General features: G+C 36.1%; 1 protein-coding gene across 7 annotated transcripts in view; it reads left to right on the forward strand.

The window, feature by feature from the left end:
• LOC112454176 (zwei Ig domain protein zig-8) overlaps positions 1–20,867 on the forward strand; it is a 267,122-nt gene that overhangs the window by 168,809 nt on the left and 77,446 nt on the right. For all 7 annotated transcript variants that reach the window (XM_025015419.1, XM_025015418.1, XM_025015415.1 and 4 more), the window contains 2 exons: positions 4,689–4,879; positions 15,200–15,361. In XM_025015419.1, coding sequence (XP_024871187.1) covers positions 4,689–4,879; positions 15,200–15,361 — 353 coding nt within the window. The remainder of the gene's footprint in view (positions 1–4,688; positions 4,880–15,199; positions 15,362–20,867) is intronic.

Below are 20,867 nucleotides of genomic sequence, written 5' to 3' on the forward strand. Positions count from 1 at the left end.
CGAACGTGTTTTTCAGGAATTCGCGCATTTGGGCGCTCCGATTCTGTCTGCGTATATGCATCCGCGCGCGCGGCCCACTTACCCCTTTTACCATAGCAGAACGCGCATCCCTTTGTTTTCTAGAGGCCTCCATTATGCTTTCAAACATGGATAACCGACTGACAAGTCAAATCGCGCGCAATATTATACAATGGGCACAAATAAAATAGGAATAAATCTACTGCCGATCTTTCACTTTTTTTTTTGTAAATTTTTTATTATACCACTGCAAGTGTAGAGACATTTGTCTACTTGCTGTTCTAACTATTATTAGTTATTTCAGTATTTCTGGTGTGGTAATTTTTAAGATTTTTAAAATATTCGAATTTTCCATATATAATTAATTAAATCTTACTTAATAATTTTATTATTTAATTCATTACATAATATACTAGAAACTAGAACAACGAAACAAAATTTTTGAAATAAATAAAATATCTCTTACAAGTGAACTACGTAAATATTCTCAGTTGAGTAACTAAATTGACCTATTGATTTAATTACTATACTGAAGTAAAATATCAAAATAGTCTAGCAATCGACGAACCTGTCGGAAACATCTAAATCATTTTCTATTGCAAACATCGAAAAACACTTTTTTATGTGTATATAGGATTCTGTTGTTTTTAGAAACGATTTTAGAGATTTGTTTTTTAGAAATGTCCATTACGCCACGGGAAACGGGATGCAGTATCCAACTAACCAGCGAACGGTAAACCGTGTAAAACCGTTTCGTACGCTAGATTCGTGCTAGTTAATGGAAAGATTTCTATCCAGCGAGGATTGATAACGCAGCTGTAGAGCTAGTTTTCATCGTCTGAAATCTTTGAAGTGCTCAAACTAAAAGTGAATACCCCCAATGCTTGACACACATACACACATACATACACTGATCTGTATTTCACAATTTACCTGATAATTTACCGCGGGGATTATTACATGATGGATGTAGAACACGGAGTTTGCAACAATCGCGCACTCTGCATTAGCGTAGCGTTGTAATTAATTATTTTCATTCATTATGCCGCACACAATGATGTTTGCTAGCATTAAATTAGACAACGGAACGTTGCATCGGCGAAAACTCGCAGCAGCGAGTACCTGATGCTTCGATCTAAATAATTCGCTTCTGGTTTAAATAAAGTGTTGAAACTTCGTTATCGTGAAACAGGTGCAACATTCAATGCACGCGAAATTGAGTAACTGACACGATATGCAGAATAACGTGGAAGTCCGTAAATAAACACCGTATGTTGTTTAGAATGAGATTAGCGTCAGATTGCCGCGACTACGTGCGTGTGTAGGTGTGTATTTGTGTATGTTTGTGTTTACAAAGGAAATAACAGTTTCGGACTTTAAATTACTGACGACGTGGCCCATATATTTTTCTCGGAAATAAATTTTTCCCGCCTCTCATTAAATAACGCATTTAACGAAGTTTCCGTTTAACTTCGCCTAACTTTATGTTCAGAGATTAAATTTCCCGTTTATTTGCCATTTCTTTTTACGAGCGGTTAAAGGACTTTTCGGAATTTGGCGTTCGTGGAAGCCCCTTCCGTATTTCAGTTTCGCTTGGATACTTTGATGAATACGAGTAGCGGCCAAACATGCGCTCGCTACTTTCAGGCTTCCAGAATCCAGAACTCGATTTGCCGCCACACCTACATGCAAGATAGAATCGAGATGTGGAGGCGTTTAGAATGCCGAACTTTTCTACGGCCGGAATCGAATTCTCGGTGAAAGGAAGACCCACGCGTGAGGGTGGTATAACGTGGATGCCTTCCTCGCGCGGATCACGTGAGCTGAACTTTCCTTCGTGCAACATACCTGTTTTCGTGAATTAATGTTATATTTGCCACAGTGCCACATCTTATTTCGCGCGCACTTCGTCGAATGCGTTTAATAAAGCAGCGATTTTTTACGTCGCATTTGTTACTGTTTTACGATAATAGTTTTTCAGTTTTATATCAACAGTAACGAAAGAATGCGCATAACACAAAATAAAAGGAGCAGAAATAAAAAAGATATTTCTTATATTTTTATTACATTTAGTGACAGATAAAGACACTGCATATATACATAGTGTGATTAAAAAATCGAAAAACTATACTAATGTAATTAGAATTACAAAATCATATTGCAGTCATGCATGTTATTTGATAATTGAATCCGTGACCCTTATTATTCACATTTCTTAAAATGGTATGTTTAAACACAATTACTATTTAAATTTCGTAACACTTGCATAGTTATCTGCATATGAGAATATCTATCAATCATTGAATATATTAAATAATAAATAAATGTGACAGGATATATTTGAATTAACAAACCTTGATATAAACTTATTCAAATTATTTAACTCGAATGATTATAACGTTTATAAAAGACATACGTTAAATATTATATTGAAATTTATAAGGTCTCTATGTTTTTAAATGTTAGATATTAAAGTTTTTATATATTAGCTGTACATAACACATATTAATAATTCAGAACAAATAATAAATAATATCTGAGATGATCGGTGAAACTGTTTGGGAAAGGTCTAAGAGACACATGTTAACTTTTACTAAACATAAATATTGATATATTGTTTGAATCTTGCTAGTATAGTTAAGTCAGTTAGCTTTGTTTCTAATTACTCGATTCTATATATATATATATATATATATATATATATATATATGTATATTTAGATTAAGTACATGTTTTGTACACTTTGTATGTGTACGTTTGTATTCACATTATCAAACTAAAAAGTATAGCTTAGCTGTGGAGCTGTGCTTATTATAAGATTTAAACAAAGAGATCCGTATTGAAGTTCGATGCTTTTTCCATTTATAGGTTTTTCTGTCAATAGGTAAATCTATTATTTCTTGGCGTTATACGTTTTTAGAAGTCAGAATAATTACTCATTTTACACAGTAATTATTTGATTTCTTACTTTCAGGACTTGTCAAAGATCTAATTTCTAATTTAAGAGCACTTGTCGAAAATGTCGATAGCTGAATCACTCGGTCAATTTGACCCATAAAACTTTCAAATTTTTTCTATTTAAGGAAACAAATCCGATTTTTTTAGTTCTACAAAGTGAATATAGGATTTAATCAAATTTGAATCAAAATTAAATATGTACGATATCCTCCGAACGATATGTGAGATGTATGAGATAAAAATAATGGTAAAGTAGAATATGATATATGCATTATTTGAATATGTATGTCTTTTAAAAGATGTAATATCTATATATCTCATAATTTTTCTTCTTTTCTTTTAAAGTAATGAAAAAAAAATAGATACACATTTTATATTCGATAAAATCTCTCCTTCTCAGTGGAAACTAAACTCGTAAATTTTCTTTTTTTTTTTATATGTACGAGCGTAAAGCCATGAGTGTTGAAAGATTTGGTCCATAGTAATTCCGAGGGTAACATGAATAAAGTTTTGCGAATGCGACGCGGACGGTCGCGTTTTCGGTGAGCGTATCGCGTATGCACCCCGCCACGCGCATCTTTTTTCCTTTTTTTTTTATGCGAACGCGTTCGCACGACGTAAAAGGCATGTACGTCCGTTACGTATCCATGGATTATTCAAATGAGGTCAGGACGAGAAGCAGGCACATTCGAGCTTGCCACACCAGCGGCGCAGTCTCCTTGAATCGTAATCTGCTGTCGAGGGCAAACATTCTAAATCACCTGCGCTGCCCGGAAATAGGTCGTATCCGTGAAAATTTTAACAAAGCGCGTGCATACATGAAGGGAAAAAAAATTCTTTCGCGTCTTTCGCCCTTTCGGCTGCATCACAAATACCGGGAATTTCATTTGTCGAGAAGCTGTGTGGCGAAGCGTGCACTCAAATTATTCAAACGATGTGGAAGATCGCAGTCAAAATATTACCGTTACCGTGCTTTCGATATCGCGGATATATATGCGCCATGTAACGCGATCAAGTAAATAAAACCACGCTATGCAGTTTTTTCTTTTCTAAAATAAAAAACATGCAAAGCAGTGACCCCGCGAGGATCAGAACTATATAAGTGTAAAAATCAAATTGTACGCTGTCGTCAACTGTTTCAGACCGCATATTAAATTACAAGTAATATACAAGTGATATACAATGCCATGCATTGTATACTTGGTAACAATATTTTTCCTATTTGCCGTAAACTTGTTGGGATATACGTATATACGGCTTCATACATGCTGTTCAAATAATGCCGCAAGACGTCGTTATGGCGATGTGCAAAATGCCCCATAACTCGTACAGCGCATTTCCCCGGTGATTTACATCGAAAGAAATGAGCGAAGCGCGCGGGTGCACAGGTCGTCTTCCTAAAAAATTTAATAACAAGGTAATTCAGAAAGGGCCGGAGCGCGGAAAGTAGTTTCTAATTCACGAGAGTCGGGGTAAAACAAGCGGAATTCAGGCTCAGTTCCGCGTTTGTTTTCTCCCGGCGTTTCCACCGCCTTTATAACTTCTATTTTTCTTTGCCTTGATAAAAAAGTTTGCTGCCGGCGATAGCCTTCGCCCGGTAATTGCGGCGTCGTTTGTCGAGTTGCTCCCCTCTTCCCCCCTGCCACTCGCCAAGACAATCGACTTAATTAAATTACCGTGATTATACCCGCTGGTCATCTTTCTTCCCTCAGATCGACGCGTGCCCTACAACATCCCGTCGGATTGGAAGGCCCTTTGGTTCAGCAATCTCGACGAGCTGCAGAGAGTGAACGAGGCGAACGACAACAACACCGTTTCTAACGTCACGGTGCAATTGGGCGGCACCGCCTTTCTGCACTGCAAAGTTCGCAATTTGGCAGAGAGAACCGTTTCCGATGCCGAGGTAAGAAAGCAACTATGTAACCCTTTGCATCGTCGCGAGAGAAACTCTTAAAAGAACCGACCGATTTTCAACGAATGGGCGAATCGAGTCGCAATCGGGACTTTCAAGTACGACGAGCCGATTTCTCTCGAATGATTATTATGCCTCTTTTGGCCTTTTATGTCGATTTTGCGATTCTCTTCTCGAGGTTCTTATCGTGCTTTTGTGTACATTTCATAAAGAAAGGTATGACAGAAAATTTATGTTTGCATCTGGAGCTATCGTGATTATGTATCAGTTATGAGGTAAAATAACTTGATGATACATTTACGTATTCTGAGAACCAATAAAATTTATTTGAAATAATTGCTCATCGATGTTTCATTATATGTTTTTAATTATACAATTAACTCTTATCGATCTTCCTCCTGAAGCAAGATATCTAAATATACCAAGTATATCATTTATATTGTTTCTTGATGTATTGGAAAAGTAACGGTAGAGCATTTAGAGAATTCGGCAGAAGTGTCAAGTTATAATAATCACACAAAAAGTTTCCTCCTAGTTTTTATCAAGAACACTTCTCTCTCTCTCCTAGCAAATTCCAGTAAATTACTTGCAGCAGTACAGTAACGTAACATATTTCAATGGTTTTTTTTTTTAGATTCAGGGTATGCTTTTATTTCATGACGCTTTATCGTATATAATTTACGTAGAGATAATGCCTACGTATGAGAAGTTATGCTAATGCCTACGCAATAGCAACACGAACGTAGTATACACGGTTAATCTTGTCCTGTGTAACCATAGAACAACTCCATACAAATTTATTCATGTACACGAACGTAATGGCCTCCTTTCGCACATCCACTCTGACGCTTCGGAGTGGTAAGGCGATCGATGATCGCGACGCATTGAACCCTGCTGAGAGCACGGTAATCGGTATGCGATTCCACGGAAAACGAGGAGCTCGTATTGTATACAGATAGACGCAATAATGGCGCCTGCTGGGAATGTCTTTATCAAGCCTGTAGCGACTTTCTTCTGAGAGATCGATTTTATCCTCTCATTGTTCTTATTTTGATCATCAATATTTCATAATAAGATGGAAGAACAAAAGCCGTTCTAGAGCCATCTCTTCTACGCGTCACTACTGCATCAACTTGTATTCGATGGCTCGGCATCGATACGCTAAATCGCTCGTAGGGGCGTGCAAGATTGATGCCAGCAAAAAGCCGATGACCGCGACAAATCCGCCCCAATTCGAAAGGACATCCTTACAACGACGACGATTCGGTCCGGGAACTTAGGAACTTTCACGTAAGAGCAGCGAACTAAGCTCACACAGTATCAGCCATCATAGCCTTCTTCGTCATTGTGAAATTTATAGGATCGGATATCAATGACCGAAAGTCGGCTATTGCTCAATGTTGTCGAACAACATTAGCGCTTCCAAACTTTCTATTTTAAACCTTCGTCTCGACGTCCGACCGATTTTGATGACATATAATCGATACTTCCGCAACGCAATGATTTATACGAAATTTAACTTCCATTAAGAGCACATTATTGCTTTCTTTTACACTGGTAATGATATGTTTGTGTTTACGAAGTTTATTTGGATTTCCAATTTCGGAAATGTTTATCGAGCGATTAATTAATTTGTTTGCTTATTTTATATAATTCAACCATCATTTCGTTTAATTACAATTCCTAAATTGTAATATAAGATATCGCGCTAACGTCACGAAATTTCATGTGTTTCGCTGCATGCAAAACAACGACCCACTTGTGTTTGTAAAACGTCGAGATTCTCAATTTTAATGAAATTTAACTGATAAACCACAAGTTAAAATAATTAAATTATATTATTAACGAATGTTATTTGATCGTTAAATAATTTACAAACTCTGCTGATAATTTCAAATGAGAAAATATTAGCTTGTTAAGCTTTATGACTCACCTAATTTGACTTCAACAGTTTATGAAATGAAACAAATTTATGATAATAAACAAATTGAAGGATTTATGATGCTAAAGAAAATCATTTCATTCTTATTTTGTTATTATTGTACATATAATTTTATTAATTATTGGAGAATTCTGTGCAAATATTTTTAGTAGATAATTAGGAAATTTTATTTATATTTTTGAAATTTTGTGACAATTTATAAGAGCTAGTTCTCTTATAAATTTTATATATTTTAACCATAATGGAAAGAATGCGATATATGTTTATTGTGAATATAAATGGTAATAAAAAAGTTAGCACATTTATTTCCAAACGTGCAACATTCCCAAGAGAGCGATTATCTTCGGAGCTTCGAGATGATAAAAAAGTGATTTTCTGTGAAATCTCAAATGCCGCGAACGAAGCAGTCGCGAATCGGCTAGATGAAATCACTCAGAAATCCCGCCGGTTGGGTGATCCGCAAATTCACTTACGACGTCGTTGCTTTTAATTCAATTATTTATGACGAATTCGACGAGCTGGCCGGTCCGCTCGATCCTGGCGCACGGCGTAACTGCTTTATCGCGTTAGCAGTCAAACCAGGAAAGATTGATGGCGACGAAAAGTCGAACACCGCGAAGTAATTTTGATAGAGCGGCCGGCGCTCTCTGCGAAGCCGCGCACCGCGCTATTAGTATCGTCTGAGAGGATTTTTTTCCCTGTCCTTGGTCAATGCGCATAACAGTGACATTGGGAATGCACGAAAGCAAAAGGTGTCAAGTTAAACACGAAAATTGCTTATCAACATCTTGTTGATTTTTTATTGGAGGGAAAAGCGCTCTCTCTCTCTCTCTCTCTCTCTCTCTCTCTTGCGCGCGCGCCCGCTCACTCACTCACTCGCTTTCTTTCTTGCGGCAGCGGTATCGATTCGTGTAGCATCGCTAGAGAGCGATATTAATGAATTACCCTTCGAAATTCCGATAATTAACGCGGCGTACTTTATTGGATCGGGAAAGCCACTTCGTGCCGAGATAAAACTTGAATTGGGAAGAAGACTAAATAAATTCACTGAGATGTGTATGAAGAAGTATTTTGATATTGACCAAAGAATGATTAATTCGATTAAAATGATTATTATTTAATTTCTTTGCGCGCAGTTACTTTAGTTGATCAATCTTTAAATAAACGATCAGATTTGCAGTTGCATAAAGCTAATGTACTATTCAATTCAGATTTTAAAATTGTATTTCCAAAGATGGATACGAATGGGTATGATCTCTATGAAAGATTCTATATAAATACGATAATACGTTGTTTATTTTGAAGAATGAAGAAATAAATATGAAATATGTGCACGATAGACTTTTAAGATATCGAAATCTTTTTGTTGGAAAGATTTAATAAATAAACAATGTTATATTTATATTTGCATCATTAGAATATATGCGAAATATTCTATTTATAAAAGATTAATTTCCTGGATTTATCTTAAGGTCTGTTAGAATCGCAAATATAATTCCTTACATTCCCACTGTAATTTTCTCGAAGCGCACCAATGAGAATACATATAAGAGAAGGATGAAATATGTGGTTTTGTAAACTAGCGTAATTAGTATGAAATGTGGTTTAACATCGAACGCAGGTGCGGGGAGCAGGAAACCCAGCGGGATATCTGACTTGGCGTCTTTGAGGGACAAGGGTCCTTTGTCTTGACGATCGTCGCGGTTGAATTGAAGCCATGGATTTGGTCGTCGTAATGGTCCACTTCCGCCTTCAGACATTAATTTCAACCCCTCGCTTGTGTGTGCGTCGTTCGATAAATCGATAACCACAATAAGAGAGGGATCTTGTGAAAGATTAATGTCTCAATGATATCTCTCAATCCTACCGGACAATCAATAATTTCGGGAAAATTCTTTTTGTTAATAGTCGCGGCATAATATGTACATACAAGTTTTACGCTGTTTTATGACTTTTTTTTATATTCAACGTTATTTAACGACGCATATGTGCGCTTTCAGTGGCATAATAATATTTCACGATTAACCCCTGAACCATCAACCACGTTGCATGCAGTCGATATATCACGGGATTAAAAATAACATCCTGGATATCGATGCTTTCATAAAGTCGACCGCTGGCCGTTCCTTAAATCATGTGACATGACTTTAAAGGACGCGGAAGTCACTTATCTTCCTAACCAGCAAAAGCGAATGAATGAAAATATGTGTATGATGATTTATGACGGACTGCATGAGAAAATGATAGCGGTTATTAAAACAGCAGCTGATGCCGAAGTATAATCTAATAATTACTAAGAGTGGCATCTAAATGTGCAAAGAGAGTGTATTGGAATCGCAGATTTCAATAAATCATCCATTCGGATTTAGAATTACGGAGATGTTGCGGAATTGAGAGATTCTACGGTGCGGGAGAAGGAAGCACACTCTCGCAGGTATCCAGGACATTTCCCTTCCTATCTGTACAAAATGCGAACTGGCGTCGATTCCGAGGTACTGATTTGTAGTCCCTTCGGGGAAACATTTCTCATTACAATTGTATGCGGAAAGCAGCGTGGACGCGATCATTTATTGCGCCGAAACTGCACGTTCCGACCTCAGAATTCCCGACGATGGACTCGTGCCGACCACTCATCTTGGCAACGAGCAGCGGTAACTGCCGGAGTCGGCCGACAGATTTGGGTTATCCGACAGGTCGGTCCATTGTCCCCTAGTTGTAGTAGGCTAAGCAAACCCGTCGCCTGCCGCACACGGGCTAATCCGCCGTTCATTTTATTGAACTGTTTATGATGTCTCGAAGGGCGCACATTGGATGAGACGCTTGGGATTTTCGGAAATTGCCAAAAGACAAACAATTATTTCAAAGTTTTTGTAATTGAATATATTACATTTTTTTATATATATAGTTCTTAATTGTTACATAACAGACTCGCAAATCATTATTCCGCGAGCATAAATAGAAATAAAATTAAGATTTTAGATTTAGATTTAGATTTTAATAAATTTATTTAAATATTTAAAATAATATCCAACTAGGGCAGCATTTATAATCCAATTTTATATTTAGATAAGTCTAAAAACGACTGAATCTTAAAAGATTACTTAAGATCAGATTTAAGATTATCAGATTTAAGATAATCAGATTTAATATAAGATCTAAATAGTAAGAATATTTCCCTCCTTTAATTTTTCTCAAATTGCCCATGCGATGTAAGAAAATTACATCGCGTTTCATCAAAATAAATTTAATCCTCTCTCCTTCTCTCGCAATTTAACTCCCAAAGTGTATCGGAAGGTGTGTGGATCGATATTATGCGACAGGTCCATTGTCGCAGCATGCGATAGCGTATAGCTGCGACGTTTCGCCCGCGGCGCGTTAATCCGCTTAGGCACGTTAATTTCGTTTGGTTGTTTATTAACTAGGTGAGAGAGAGAGAGAGAGAGAGAGAGAGAGAGAGAGAGAGAGAGAATGAGGAGAGGGGAGGGAGAGGAAGAGAGAACGTGAGATGCACAGAAGCCGCCGCGCGTTGTGTTGAGGGACTGTGCGCGCGTTCGCATTTAGTAACTCCATTAACGCGTTAACAATCGGTGGCGGGACCGGCACGGGTTATCGCCGGATCGCGCGCTCGTATAACCGAGCGATCTCGCGTGTCCCGAGATAGCGCCAGCAATCACGCTTCGTTCCGTTCGAGCGGTGATACGAAACGAGCCGGCACGCAACGCGGAGACTCTCCACGTTATCAGTCCACTCTCCATAACGCGTGTATTTTCTTTTTCGGTTTCTTTCCCCAATTTCTTTCCTCGCCATTGACGATCTCGCGCGATCACTTCGATAACCGAAACGATTTCGTTCGCGCGACCGAGCTTCCGGTCGTTCCCACTCCATCTGATATCACGTTGCATACGCGATCTTTCCGATCACGCGCACACCAAAAGATTCCGCGCGATGCCATAATCCGAATAACGCGGCACTATAATCTTAAAAGGATTATTTCTTTTCTGTAAACTCTGCAGAGAGAAGGGATAATGTATTTTTTATTATCAAGATCCAAAGCGCTTTACAATGGTGCATAAAAGTCGGCAATATAAAGTGTATGTAAAAAAAATTATAGATATGGCATTTAAGCTTTTACGTGAAATAATCGAAAGATTGAAAATCTTATATTGTTTATGTTATGAATATCTAATCATTCTTTAATTAAATCAATAGATTACAGAAAACAAAAATAATCTTTATCTTGTTTTGTGGTATTTGAGTATATCAAATTACTTCTATTTTTTTTTTAATTTTGCAATAAAATAAATAGAAGGTTTTTCTTATTCTCAACAACTTGTTATCAATTTTTTACTAACAATTTTTTACTGACAGCTTCTTATTTTATGTATGTCGGAAATTATAAACATTCTTGTGCAATAAATACGAACATATTTTTAGATTGATAAAATCTCGTACTAGATTTATTGAAATATAAATATGGATAAATCTAATCGTTTCATCTGTTTCGTTAATACAAGCCAAAATGCTATAGCATTCACATTGCACTTATCGAACTAGATGTAATATCTATTGTGTAATATCTATTGCGTATACGAGACTCAACATGATGTATAACTTTATTATTGTCTGTCTAACTACAAATTAATTTGGCCCGCAAATATTTTGACCGAAATCAAAACGTAGATATAGTATTATGATAAAGTAGCGTGATGTTCGAAAATAACATTTGCGGCTACCCGCGGAACTTCAGACGGCAAATACCGCAACCATAATGTTTCATGATGTTCGAGTAGCGTGAAACAGAAACTGAAAAGCCAGACAGGATATACCTGACCTAACCCTTTAGCGAGATAACCAAGCACTGGCTGTGGTCAGTCATCCATGGAGGTTACATGAACCTAATGTTACTCATTGTACCCATCACCAATCTGCTTCCGGAATATGTTCTCTTTCTCTCTTCACTGAATAAATTACACAGTATGAAGCAAATTAATGATTAAGAACATATTCAGTTATTAATTTTGCTCTTAAGCAAATTGATAATAAAATATCTAATACTTATATCTCTATATTTTTATTAGATAATAGAATTACTAGATAATAGATCTCTTCTAAAATTATTACGTAGCATTGGATTAACATGTTGAATCTCGTAACAGATAAATGATGGAAAACAGTAAAGAACAAAGAAAGATACATCTTTGAAAAGTTTTCGTGTGTATCACGCGATATACAGAAGCCAACATGTTTTCGCCCGTTTGTCTGGTACTTTTTCAAACATGTCTTCAAGTATCGCACGAATATACACTGACGTACCCGCAACATAGCGACATACTTCTTTCAATTGATGCACCGATGGTCCACTGCACGTAAAAGGATGAGAGAAACGGTGACCTACATACATCATACAGCCTGCTGCACTCTACACGGCAATAGAATCGACCTCGCCGGTTGTTCTGTCGAAATTTCGACGACGTAAACTTTCCACGTCGGGTATGCCTTTCGTCCGGAGCTCTCATCGAGTCTCAAGAGTCGTCGGAACAAACTCTTCTCCCTGAATCACTATTGGACGAGATCGTTTTGACCAGAAAAAAAAACAAGATTCCTTTTCAGTATACGGCTCCACGTTTAATCTTGTAAAGCGTACTTGCAAAGCCATCAAAAGGAATGCTTAAATACAGACGACAGATATACGAAAATCCAGAAAAATAACCGTCATTGAGGTATAACAGAAGTACATGCTTGACTCGAGAATCTAAAGTTCAATGAAATGGTCCTCTCTTACCACAATCAAAATAAAAATTCCAATCCATATCTAAGGAAAAATTACGCCAAGCTGGCAATTATCATGTTAGATCATTGCTTCGTCCTTCTATGTTTCTCGTGATCATTTCTTCGAAAACGTATAGGTACTCTATATAAGTTCAACTTTTATACAGATCACAGAAGGAGAAAAACAAATCCATAATAATTGGTTTACCAAGAAATTTCACATCAATCTAAAGTTTGAAACCGATCGAAGTACCTCAAGTGGTTTAATGCCTTCGGACGAAGCGATCTCTTCCGAATGCTTGGAAACATTGAAGCACTTGATTGTAGCGCAGAGCTGGCAATCATACTGCGGTGAAGTTTCGCCACTTGAAATTTCCGAGCATCTTGTCCAGCTTGCCAGCGCTCGTGAAAAGTCTGCAAATTAATATTATTACGTAAACATAATGCTGTACCAGAAATTAGCATATTTACATCGATGTAAACGCGACTTTGCAATTTCTCTTGCTATTTAGCTTACTTAAAATAGAAAGAAGCACATATATATAAATATATATTTTCAAGATGAATTGTATATATTATGCTAAATGTTAGCACAGTTGGCAAACAATTGGGTCAACACATTTCTCTTTATTTGCATAAAACGGCAAGTACTGTAAAAACTTAATATTATTGCTACAAAATATTTAATGTGCCGTTTCAAATCTGATTTTACATATTTGATAAAATTTTTTAAATATTTGTTGAAATATTTTATACTTTTTGAAGTAATACTGTTGAATCTAATTAAAGAAATTACTTATTCTTATGTCGCGGTCGAAATTAAGGATTGAAAAGTGTTAGTTTATACAATTTCAATAAATTCACAATGTGAATTAAAAAAGATATTTAATCGCACGATGAATTAAGAAAAAGACAATAATTAATTTAATTAAATTAAAATCCAAAAGTTTTCCTCTACATATTTATCGATTTGCTCGTCATCGAAATAAAAACGTGGAAATTTATTTCATTGCACGTAATCTGATATATCGCGCGGCATTTATATGCTTCATACGTGGCAGTGGCAATTCGATAGAGATGCCGTGATTGGCCGCGAGGTTTAAACCTTATGTTTTATGCATTCTCTTTCTACAATGATCTTAAAGCATCAACAGAGAGGAAGGAAGCAGGCAGCCCCGTCTGAGGAGAATGCGGGCAGGTCTGCCGCATTCCCCCGGAGGTCGGGATCGTATTTCCGGCTCTCACAATTTTACTATTTATGCAATATCGTGCTCGGTCCCACCGGGTCGCAAGATAGGTCGTATAGCGTTTGAGCAGGGGCGAAGTTACTAAGTACCGCTAAAACCAGTTCTCCACAGACTCCGTTTCGCAAACTCTCTCGTTTGATAAACAATAGCGATTGTAATTGCGAGAAACACGAAAATGGCTTGCGGGACATATAAACGATTTTTTTTCTTCATTCTCTTTTCATATTTATATCTGCAAAATTGTGCATTTTATGAAAATAATTATTATTTTAATATTTATATCTCCAAAAGTGACAAGATCAGAGACAGACCGGTTTATTATTTCTTTCCACTTGTGTATTCTTTGTTTTGCGTAGAAAGAATGTTAACAATTTTGCACGCTGAGGATTTAACAATAAAAGTTTTCTGATGAAATTTTTTTACATTAAAATATCAGTGTAGTTGGAGTAAAAGAATAACTTGTTATCTAAAAAAGATAAATTTCTATCTTTGACGTCATATTAAAAGCAAGATGCAGCAAGAGTGTCTAATTCGTTGCAGTCAGATTATAATTAAATTTCGTGAAATGTTTACGTGCACGTGATTGCATTTTTGTAATAGTCTAACGTTCAATTAAAATAGGTTTTGTGATCAAATTACTGTACATGTGTAGAGGTAATATAACAAAACATTTTACTTGAAAAATTTTCGCAGTTATATAAAGTTAAACACGTTTCCATTTTACGTGGTATAATATAACGGTCGTTCATCTTTTTCGCTTTATTTACACAAAACGCCAATGTATCAAACAGGATTATTTTAACATGACATATTCATGACTGTACCGAATCTCTTTCCTGTTTCACGCAATATACAGATTGATATTATTTACATAAGAGTGACGTTTTTGTACCACTACCATTTTATTATGACTTTTTTACATCTATAGAAATAATAATTTTGCATGCTTATCAAGAGCCATTAAAAACGCCTGACGTATTATTTTCAGTTTTAATCCAATCGGTTATGTTAATTCAATTTATATGAACGCAAATATACGTGCTGGTAACTCCACATTTTTTTAACAATATTTATTTCAATTAAAATTCAAGGTATGTCTTTTATATTCTGTTATGGATATGTCTGGCAAATTAAATAGAGATTATTTATTTTAACATTTTAACATTTTAATTTGCTAAATTAAAGTATTCCCCGTATTAAGACAAAATTCATTTACATGAGAGATGTAAAATTTCTCATATTTTTTACTATAGATTTTATCTATTTTTTATTTCTTGTTGCAAAACTAATTAAATGGTCTTTTGAATATTCATTAATATTATCACTAACCATCAATTAATATTTATGTTTTAGATATCGTGGATCCGGCGACGTGACTTTCACGTTTTAACAAGCTCCATGTTCACATATACGAACGACGAGCGATTTCAAGTACTGCATCCCGAGGGCTCGGACGATTGGACCCTTCAAATAAAATACGTCCAAGAAAGAGACAATGGGACGTACGAGTGTCAGGTAACGTAACCCACTTTAGAAACAAACTTGTTATGAGTTAATTATTCAATGTAGTTTAACAAATGTTTTTCAATTTTTGGTACATGTATACATCACCGCGCGTGATGTATCATTTTCAGTTTCTCGCTTTACCACTTTATTATCCGCTATTTCTCCTTTTTCTATCTTTTGAGGAATGAAACTATCTAATCGCTCGGTTCGCATTTACGCTGATTTATCGGTGCGCCATTTTTTGCAGTTTATCATTATTAATAATATTCTGTGTTGGTCCCACGATTGAGACGCATCTCCCTGATATAACATGCAACTGACTATCTTTGAATGTATATTTCTATCTTCAAATCGGATGTATATTTCAATAACATGCTACATGAAAGTACGAATGCATATCATCGAGTGATATATGCCGGGTATAGTACAGCGGGAGTAATAAATCCTTCTATTAATAATTCCAAACGTCGCTAATTATGCACACCGCAACATATGCGTCATCAATTTGGCATTGAGCGTCGATGTACACGCGATATCTAATATTATAAAACATTTATTACAAAACATTATCCTCTTTTTATGTAACTCTTTTTTTATTTGCCAGTATTTAATATTACTAAAAAAAATTATAGTAATTAAAGGTGAGAAGAGATGTCCGCGAATTGTAAAATTTCGTTAATATACGAGATATAAATTAAGTATCTGACTTATAAATCGAAAATATATCGGACCAGAGAGAAGTTTCACGGAGATGCCATAAAAATCATTTTAACGTGGATAGAAAATGATTCCGATGTCCGATTAATAGCTCCGTAGTTAGAGAACTAATCCGAAGCTAGAGAACTTTTTTTGTCGCGTCGCTAAGAAATATAATTAAGTATGATGTCGGGGACACTGACACGTAAATCCGTATGACGTGAACAGCGCGGATAAGCCGTTCTTGCTGCATATTCATACATTTTTCCGGCTAATGGAACGGCAAACACAAGCCCGCGGCAAGTACGTGCGAGCGCGAAAGAAATCGGACAGCGTGAATAACGAGACACGATGCCCGCTTACGTTCGCCGTCGAGTAAACTCTGAAAACCTACTGCAGACTCTGACCTTTCCGAAGTTTCTCCGAGTGAAGGCTCAAGTTCGGGTTAGCAAAAGGGGGTCTCTTATGTTAATTTCGGGGTGCAAATATAGTGTAGCCGCGAAACTTTTTCCGATGAACTTAGAGACCATCCGTTTCCAGATTGCTCTTTCCCTATATCTCGCTTCGAGGAGCACCTTCGGCTCATTGTCATAGCCAACGAGTTTTATGGGATTTTAATAATCGGCAAATACAGTCGAGACAGAACAATATGCTTTGAGCTCTGCATTTTTCTTTTTTTTTCCTTCTTTTTTGCGAAAATGTGCAATAGCAGCTAAAAGAGTTGCGAAATCAATCATCGAATTCCCAAACACAAGGACCTTCAAATCGAAATTCGTTTAAACATATAAAACAGAATAAAATATCTGTAATAATAGATACAGGTATTGTGTTTAATAAATTGGAAGAAATGATACATAAAATGATTAACGATAAAATCCATTTATTACGAAATAACGAATACGTTATAATTAAACGATATACAATAATGGAAATTAATAAGTATTCAATGTACAATGTAATATTAAAAGCCGATTAAATCATTGAAATTTAGATTGTGCCTTTGGACAATAATATAACAATTATAACGAAACTAATGGTTGTTGGACAATAGATCGGCACTAGTTACACTTACCATTCGTTCATATATAATGAATTAATCAAAATATCAAATAATTTAGATCATTATCTATGGCACTTTCACTTTTATTCAAAAGTACTTTGTGAATTATTTAAAAAAATTTTTATCCCGCAGCTATATGTATCCCGAAATAACCCCAAACGAACAATTTTACATTAAAATCTATTTTAAATTATGACGCGTGACTCCAATGATATGGCAATTTCAGCGATTAATCGGACGCGCGAAGAAGTGATCTTGAAAATAAATGATTGACCGTGTTTATCGACTATTGCTGAATGGTGCATCGCGGCGTTCTATCTATTTGACCGCAGAAAAAGTGAAGAGGCGAATGCGGTTATATAGCCGCAATGTAACTCTCAACACCTCATTATGCAGCGAGGTCATTGAGCGTGGAGGATCACTCTATTACAAAGTCGATAATACGTGTATTAGGTGTCTTCCCGACCAACGTGTATATTGTAGCGCTCGAGATGAGTATCGACTGCGCAATACCTGAACTACAGTCCGTCATTGCGGCTTCTAATTAAAAGTCATGGAGGGATACGATTAAACGTCCATAGTGATCGCTTGTCCCGCAATGACAAACCGCACCGTCGGATAACGGATTATCCGTTAATCTTAGCGTGCAACAACGTTCCAAACAATGTATCAGCTATGCCATGCCCTGAATTACAGAGCTCCTCGATTTCTCAATACCGCGTAATCGGATTTGTTGTTAAAAATAAAAATTATTATTTAAAGCAACGTAAAAACTTATTGTCGATAATCCTGCATTATAGATCAGATTGCCATAACGTTTAAAATTTATGCGAGTATATCGGAATTTAAATTATACAGGAATAAAATAAAATCGTGTGTATGTGTGTGTGTGTGTGTGTGTGCGTGATGCAAGAAATGCAAATTATACCAGATTAAGATAATTGCTTTTTGAAGTTCGTGCTTGAATATGAAGTTTATCGCGGTTACAGAACTTTGATAGTTTGGCTGCTGGCAATCATGCCCTTAGTGAAACGTGCACTTTTGGAACAGATCCTTGATTCATTACGGACATGATCGACACGAGTGACCCTAGCACCCCATTATTAAAAAAAGTTAGTGTATACGGTATAATTAAGTACAAATTTATTGCTAATTTATTATTCTAGTCCTGTATTTATTGCTCCTATCCATTCGCAGGAAATTAATATCAAAAGTGAGAGGATGCTGCCTTCGTGTTACGCTAGCACCCTCACTCCTGAAAAACACGTATAGAATACCGTAAACAAAAAATCCGATACACCAGAATTTTTTGCTATTTTTTACTTTAAAATAAATTCAAAACCAGGATATTTTATTATTTAAGAGCAATTAATTCTAGAATCATTTCAATATCAAAATCGACATACAGCAACTAATTCATTTAGCATACTTTACTCTTGTACGTGACGCTATTACTGCCACAAAATGTCAATCAATTTTGTTAAGTTAAATAGTGAGCAATGAATTCGAGACCAGAATATTTTAAGAGCAATTAATTCTAGAATTATTTTAACACCAAAATCGGCACGGCAACTAATTTGTTTAACATTACTCTTGTACGTAACGCCGCCACCAGCACCGCCACAATGTCGATCGACTTTGTAAAGTTAAACAGTGAGCAATGGGAGCAGGATATTTTAAAACCAATTAATTCTCTGGAATCATTAATACCAAAATTGATATCGGTATATACATTTATAACTATTCAATACTTTCGATATCTTTTGCAGTATTTAGAGCAAAAAATTAGCAAAATATTCAGATATATCGATTTTTTGTTTACGGTATTTTATGGGTATTTTTCAGGAATGGGAGTGTTAGCGTAACGCGAATAAGGCAACACTCCTACTTTTGTTATTTATTTCTTGCAAATTGTACCGAACATTTTTTTAATGGTGGAGGTTCACAGGGATACATGATTGAATATTGCTACTTCTTCCATTCTTATAAATTTCGTTCCCTTTTGATAGTAATCATCCTCGAATAATTTTTTCTGCAAGATCGGATAAATTAAGATGACGCTACGCGCAAAGAAAGCATCACAGATAGGAAAGTCTCTCGCAAGTTGTCCTATGTTTACTATTGCCGCAGCAAACATTTTAGCGTGAAAAAGCAGCAAGCGTAGCTATCGCAAACGACAGATATAGTCGTGACCGTTTTATTGCGAGCGTCGTGGCGATTAAGTGTAATTGAAGATGGAACGATGGAACGCTTTGGAAGTAATCGAAACCTCGCTACAGCAGCGTCTGAAACGGTGAAAAATGAAAGAACGGACAATGTACGTCTCTCTTGTGTGTGTGTGTGGGGGGGGGGGGGGGATGTACGAAGTATCTTCATGAAAAGCTTTTTGAAATAAAAACCGCAATAATTAATTTTATTTTAGGGAACATTTCCATATTTCATCACTTATATATGAGATCTGAACAATGGGCAAATATTAAAATCTTTTTCATTTTTTTCTATGAAATCTTATTTAATTGTCATTTAAAGCATTTATCTTTTTCATTGACAAATTCAACATAAAAAATCTAATATAAATTATGTTTTATCTAATTTGGAAAATAAGACAGTTTAGAAATATAATAAAATTTTATAACATATTACGTACACATAATAATTATGCACGTAAAATGCAACACATAAATATTTTAATTTTACTCATTTTTATCCGTAATTTATGTTGCTATATTATTCCTATGTAATGGATCTGATATTGTAATATTTAAAATGTAATTAAAGCGCGCGTCCTTAAATTAAGAAAAAACTAAAATCTTTGTAATTAAAGACGCGCCGAGATATTTTAACGTTGAATCAACAGCAATTTTATGTTTAATAATTGAGTATGAGTACAGCTATATTTTTCTTATCGCTAGATAGAGCTGTTGGAAAATACGAGACTTGTGCAACGCTCCAAGCGTCTCCATTGTAATTACATGAACCATGCAAGCCGAATGTAGCGGCGGTATTAAATGCCAGATTTAATTACACGTCTGGCCCTCTACGACAGCTACAAAAAGAAATTAATTAAGGCAAACCTTGAGTTGTTACGTACTACGTAAGTCAAGGTACTTAACTTTTTACGCGTCTTCGAAGGAGTAATGGAAAGCTCGTTTCGCGCTTATCGCAAGCTCCGTCGTAGCCGCAGCTGGCTACGGCTGGGATTGGTTGTACACTTACACAGAAAGTGGGTCGCTTGTGAGACACACAGCACGAGAAGTCCCTTCGGCGCTGAAGATAAGTACTTTCTCACCTTGGCTCGTGTCGAAGCAAACGCAGTCGCGATCGTGGGGCTCGTTAAGCTTTTGGATCAAGTTTCTGCCCGCGCTGCGAAAAGCTGGGCTAAACCGAGATTCTGATATTCCTTGATGGAGGTCAAATTTGGCAGTTAATCTCGGACGAAGCCCAGGGATTTATGTCCGACGATACGGCGCCGCGCGATATCTTACTTTGATCGGGATTAAAATACGAGCGCTCGCGCGACGTTTCATTAATCCACAAAACTACATCGATCGTTAATTACGTAATAATTTTGGATATCCCGTAAGCTCTTTCCGTGAACATTGATTAGACCTCTTTTTACTTTAATTATTATTTATACGAGCCACTTCAGAATACCTATATCATTATTGCAATATTAAAGAATAATGCAATCAACTTGAAATAATAGTATCGAAATATTAATCTACATTAATAATAAAATCTATAAATTAAATATAAGTA

Source organism: Temnothorax curvispinosus, unplaced genomic scaffold (assembly GCF_003070985.1).
Source record: "Temnothorax curvispinosus isolate PA1 unplaced genomic scaffold, ASM307098v1 QBEX01004860.1, whole genome shotgun sequence".
NCBI classification, from domain to species: domain Eukaryota; kingdom Metazoa; phylum Arthropoda; class Insecta; order Hymenoptera; family Formicidae; genus Temnothorax; species Temnothorax curvispinosus.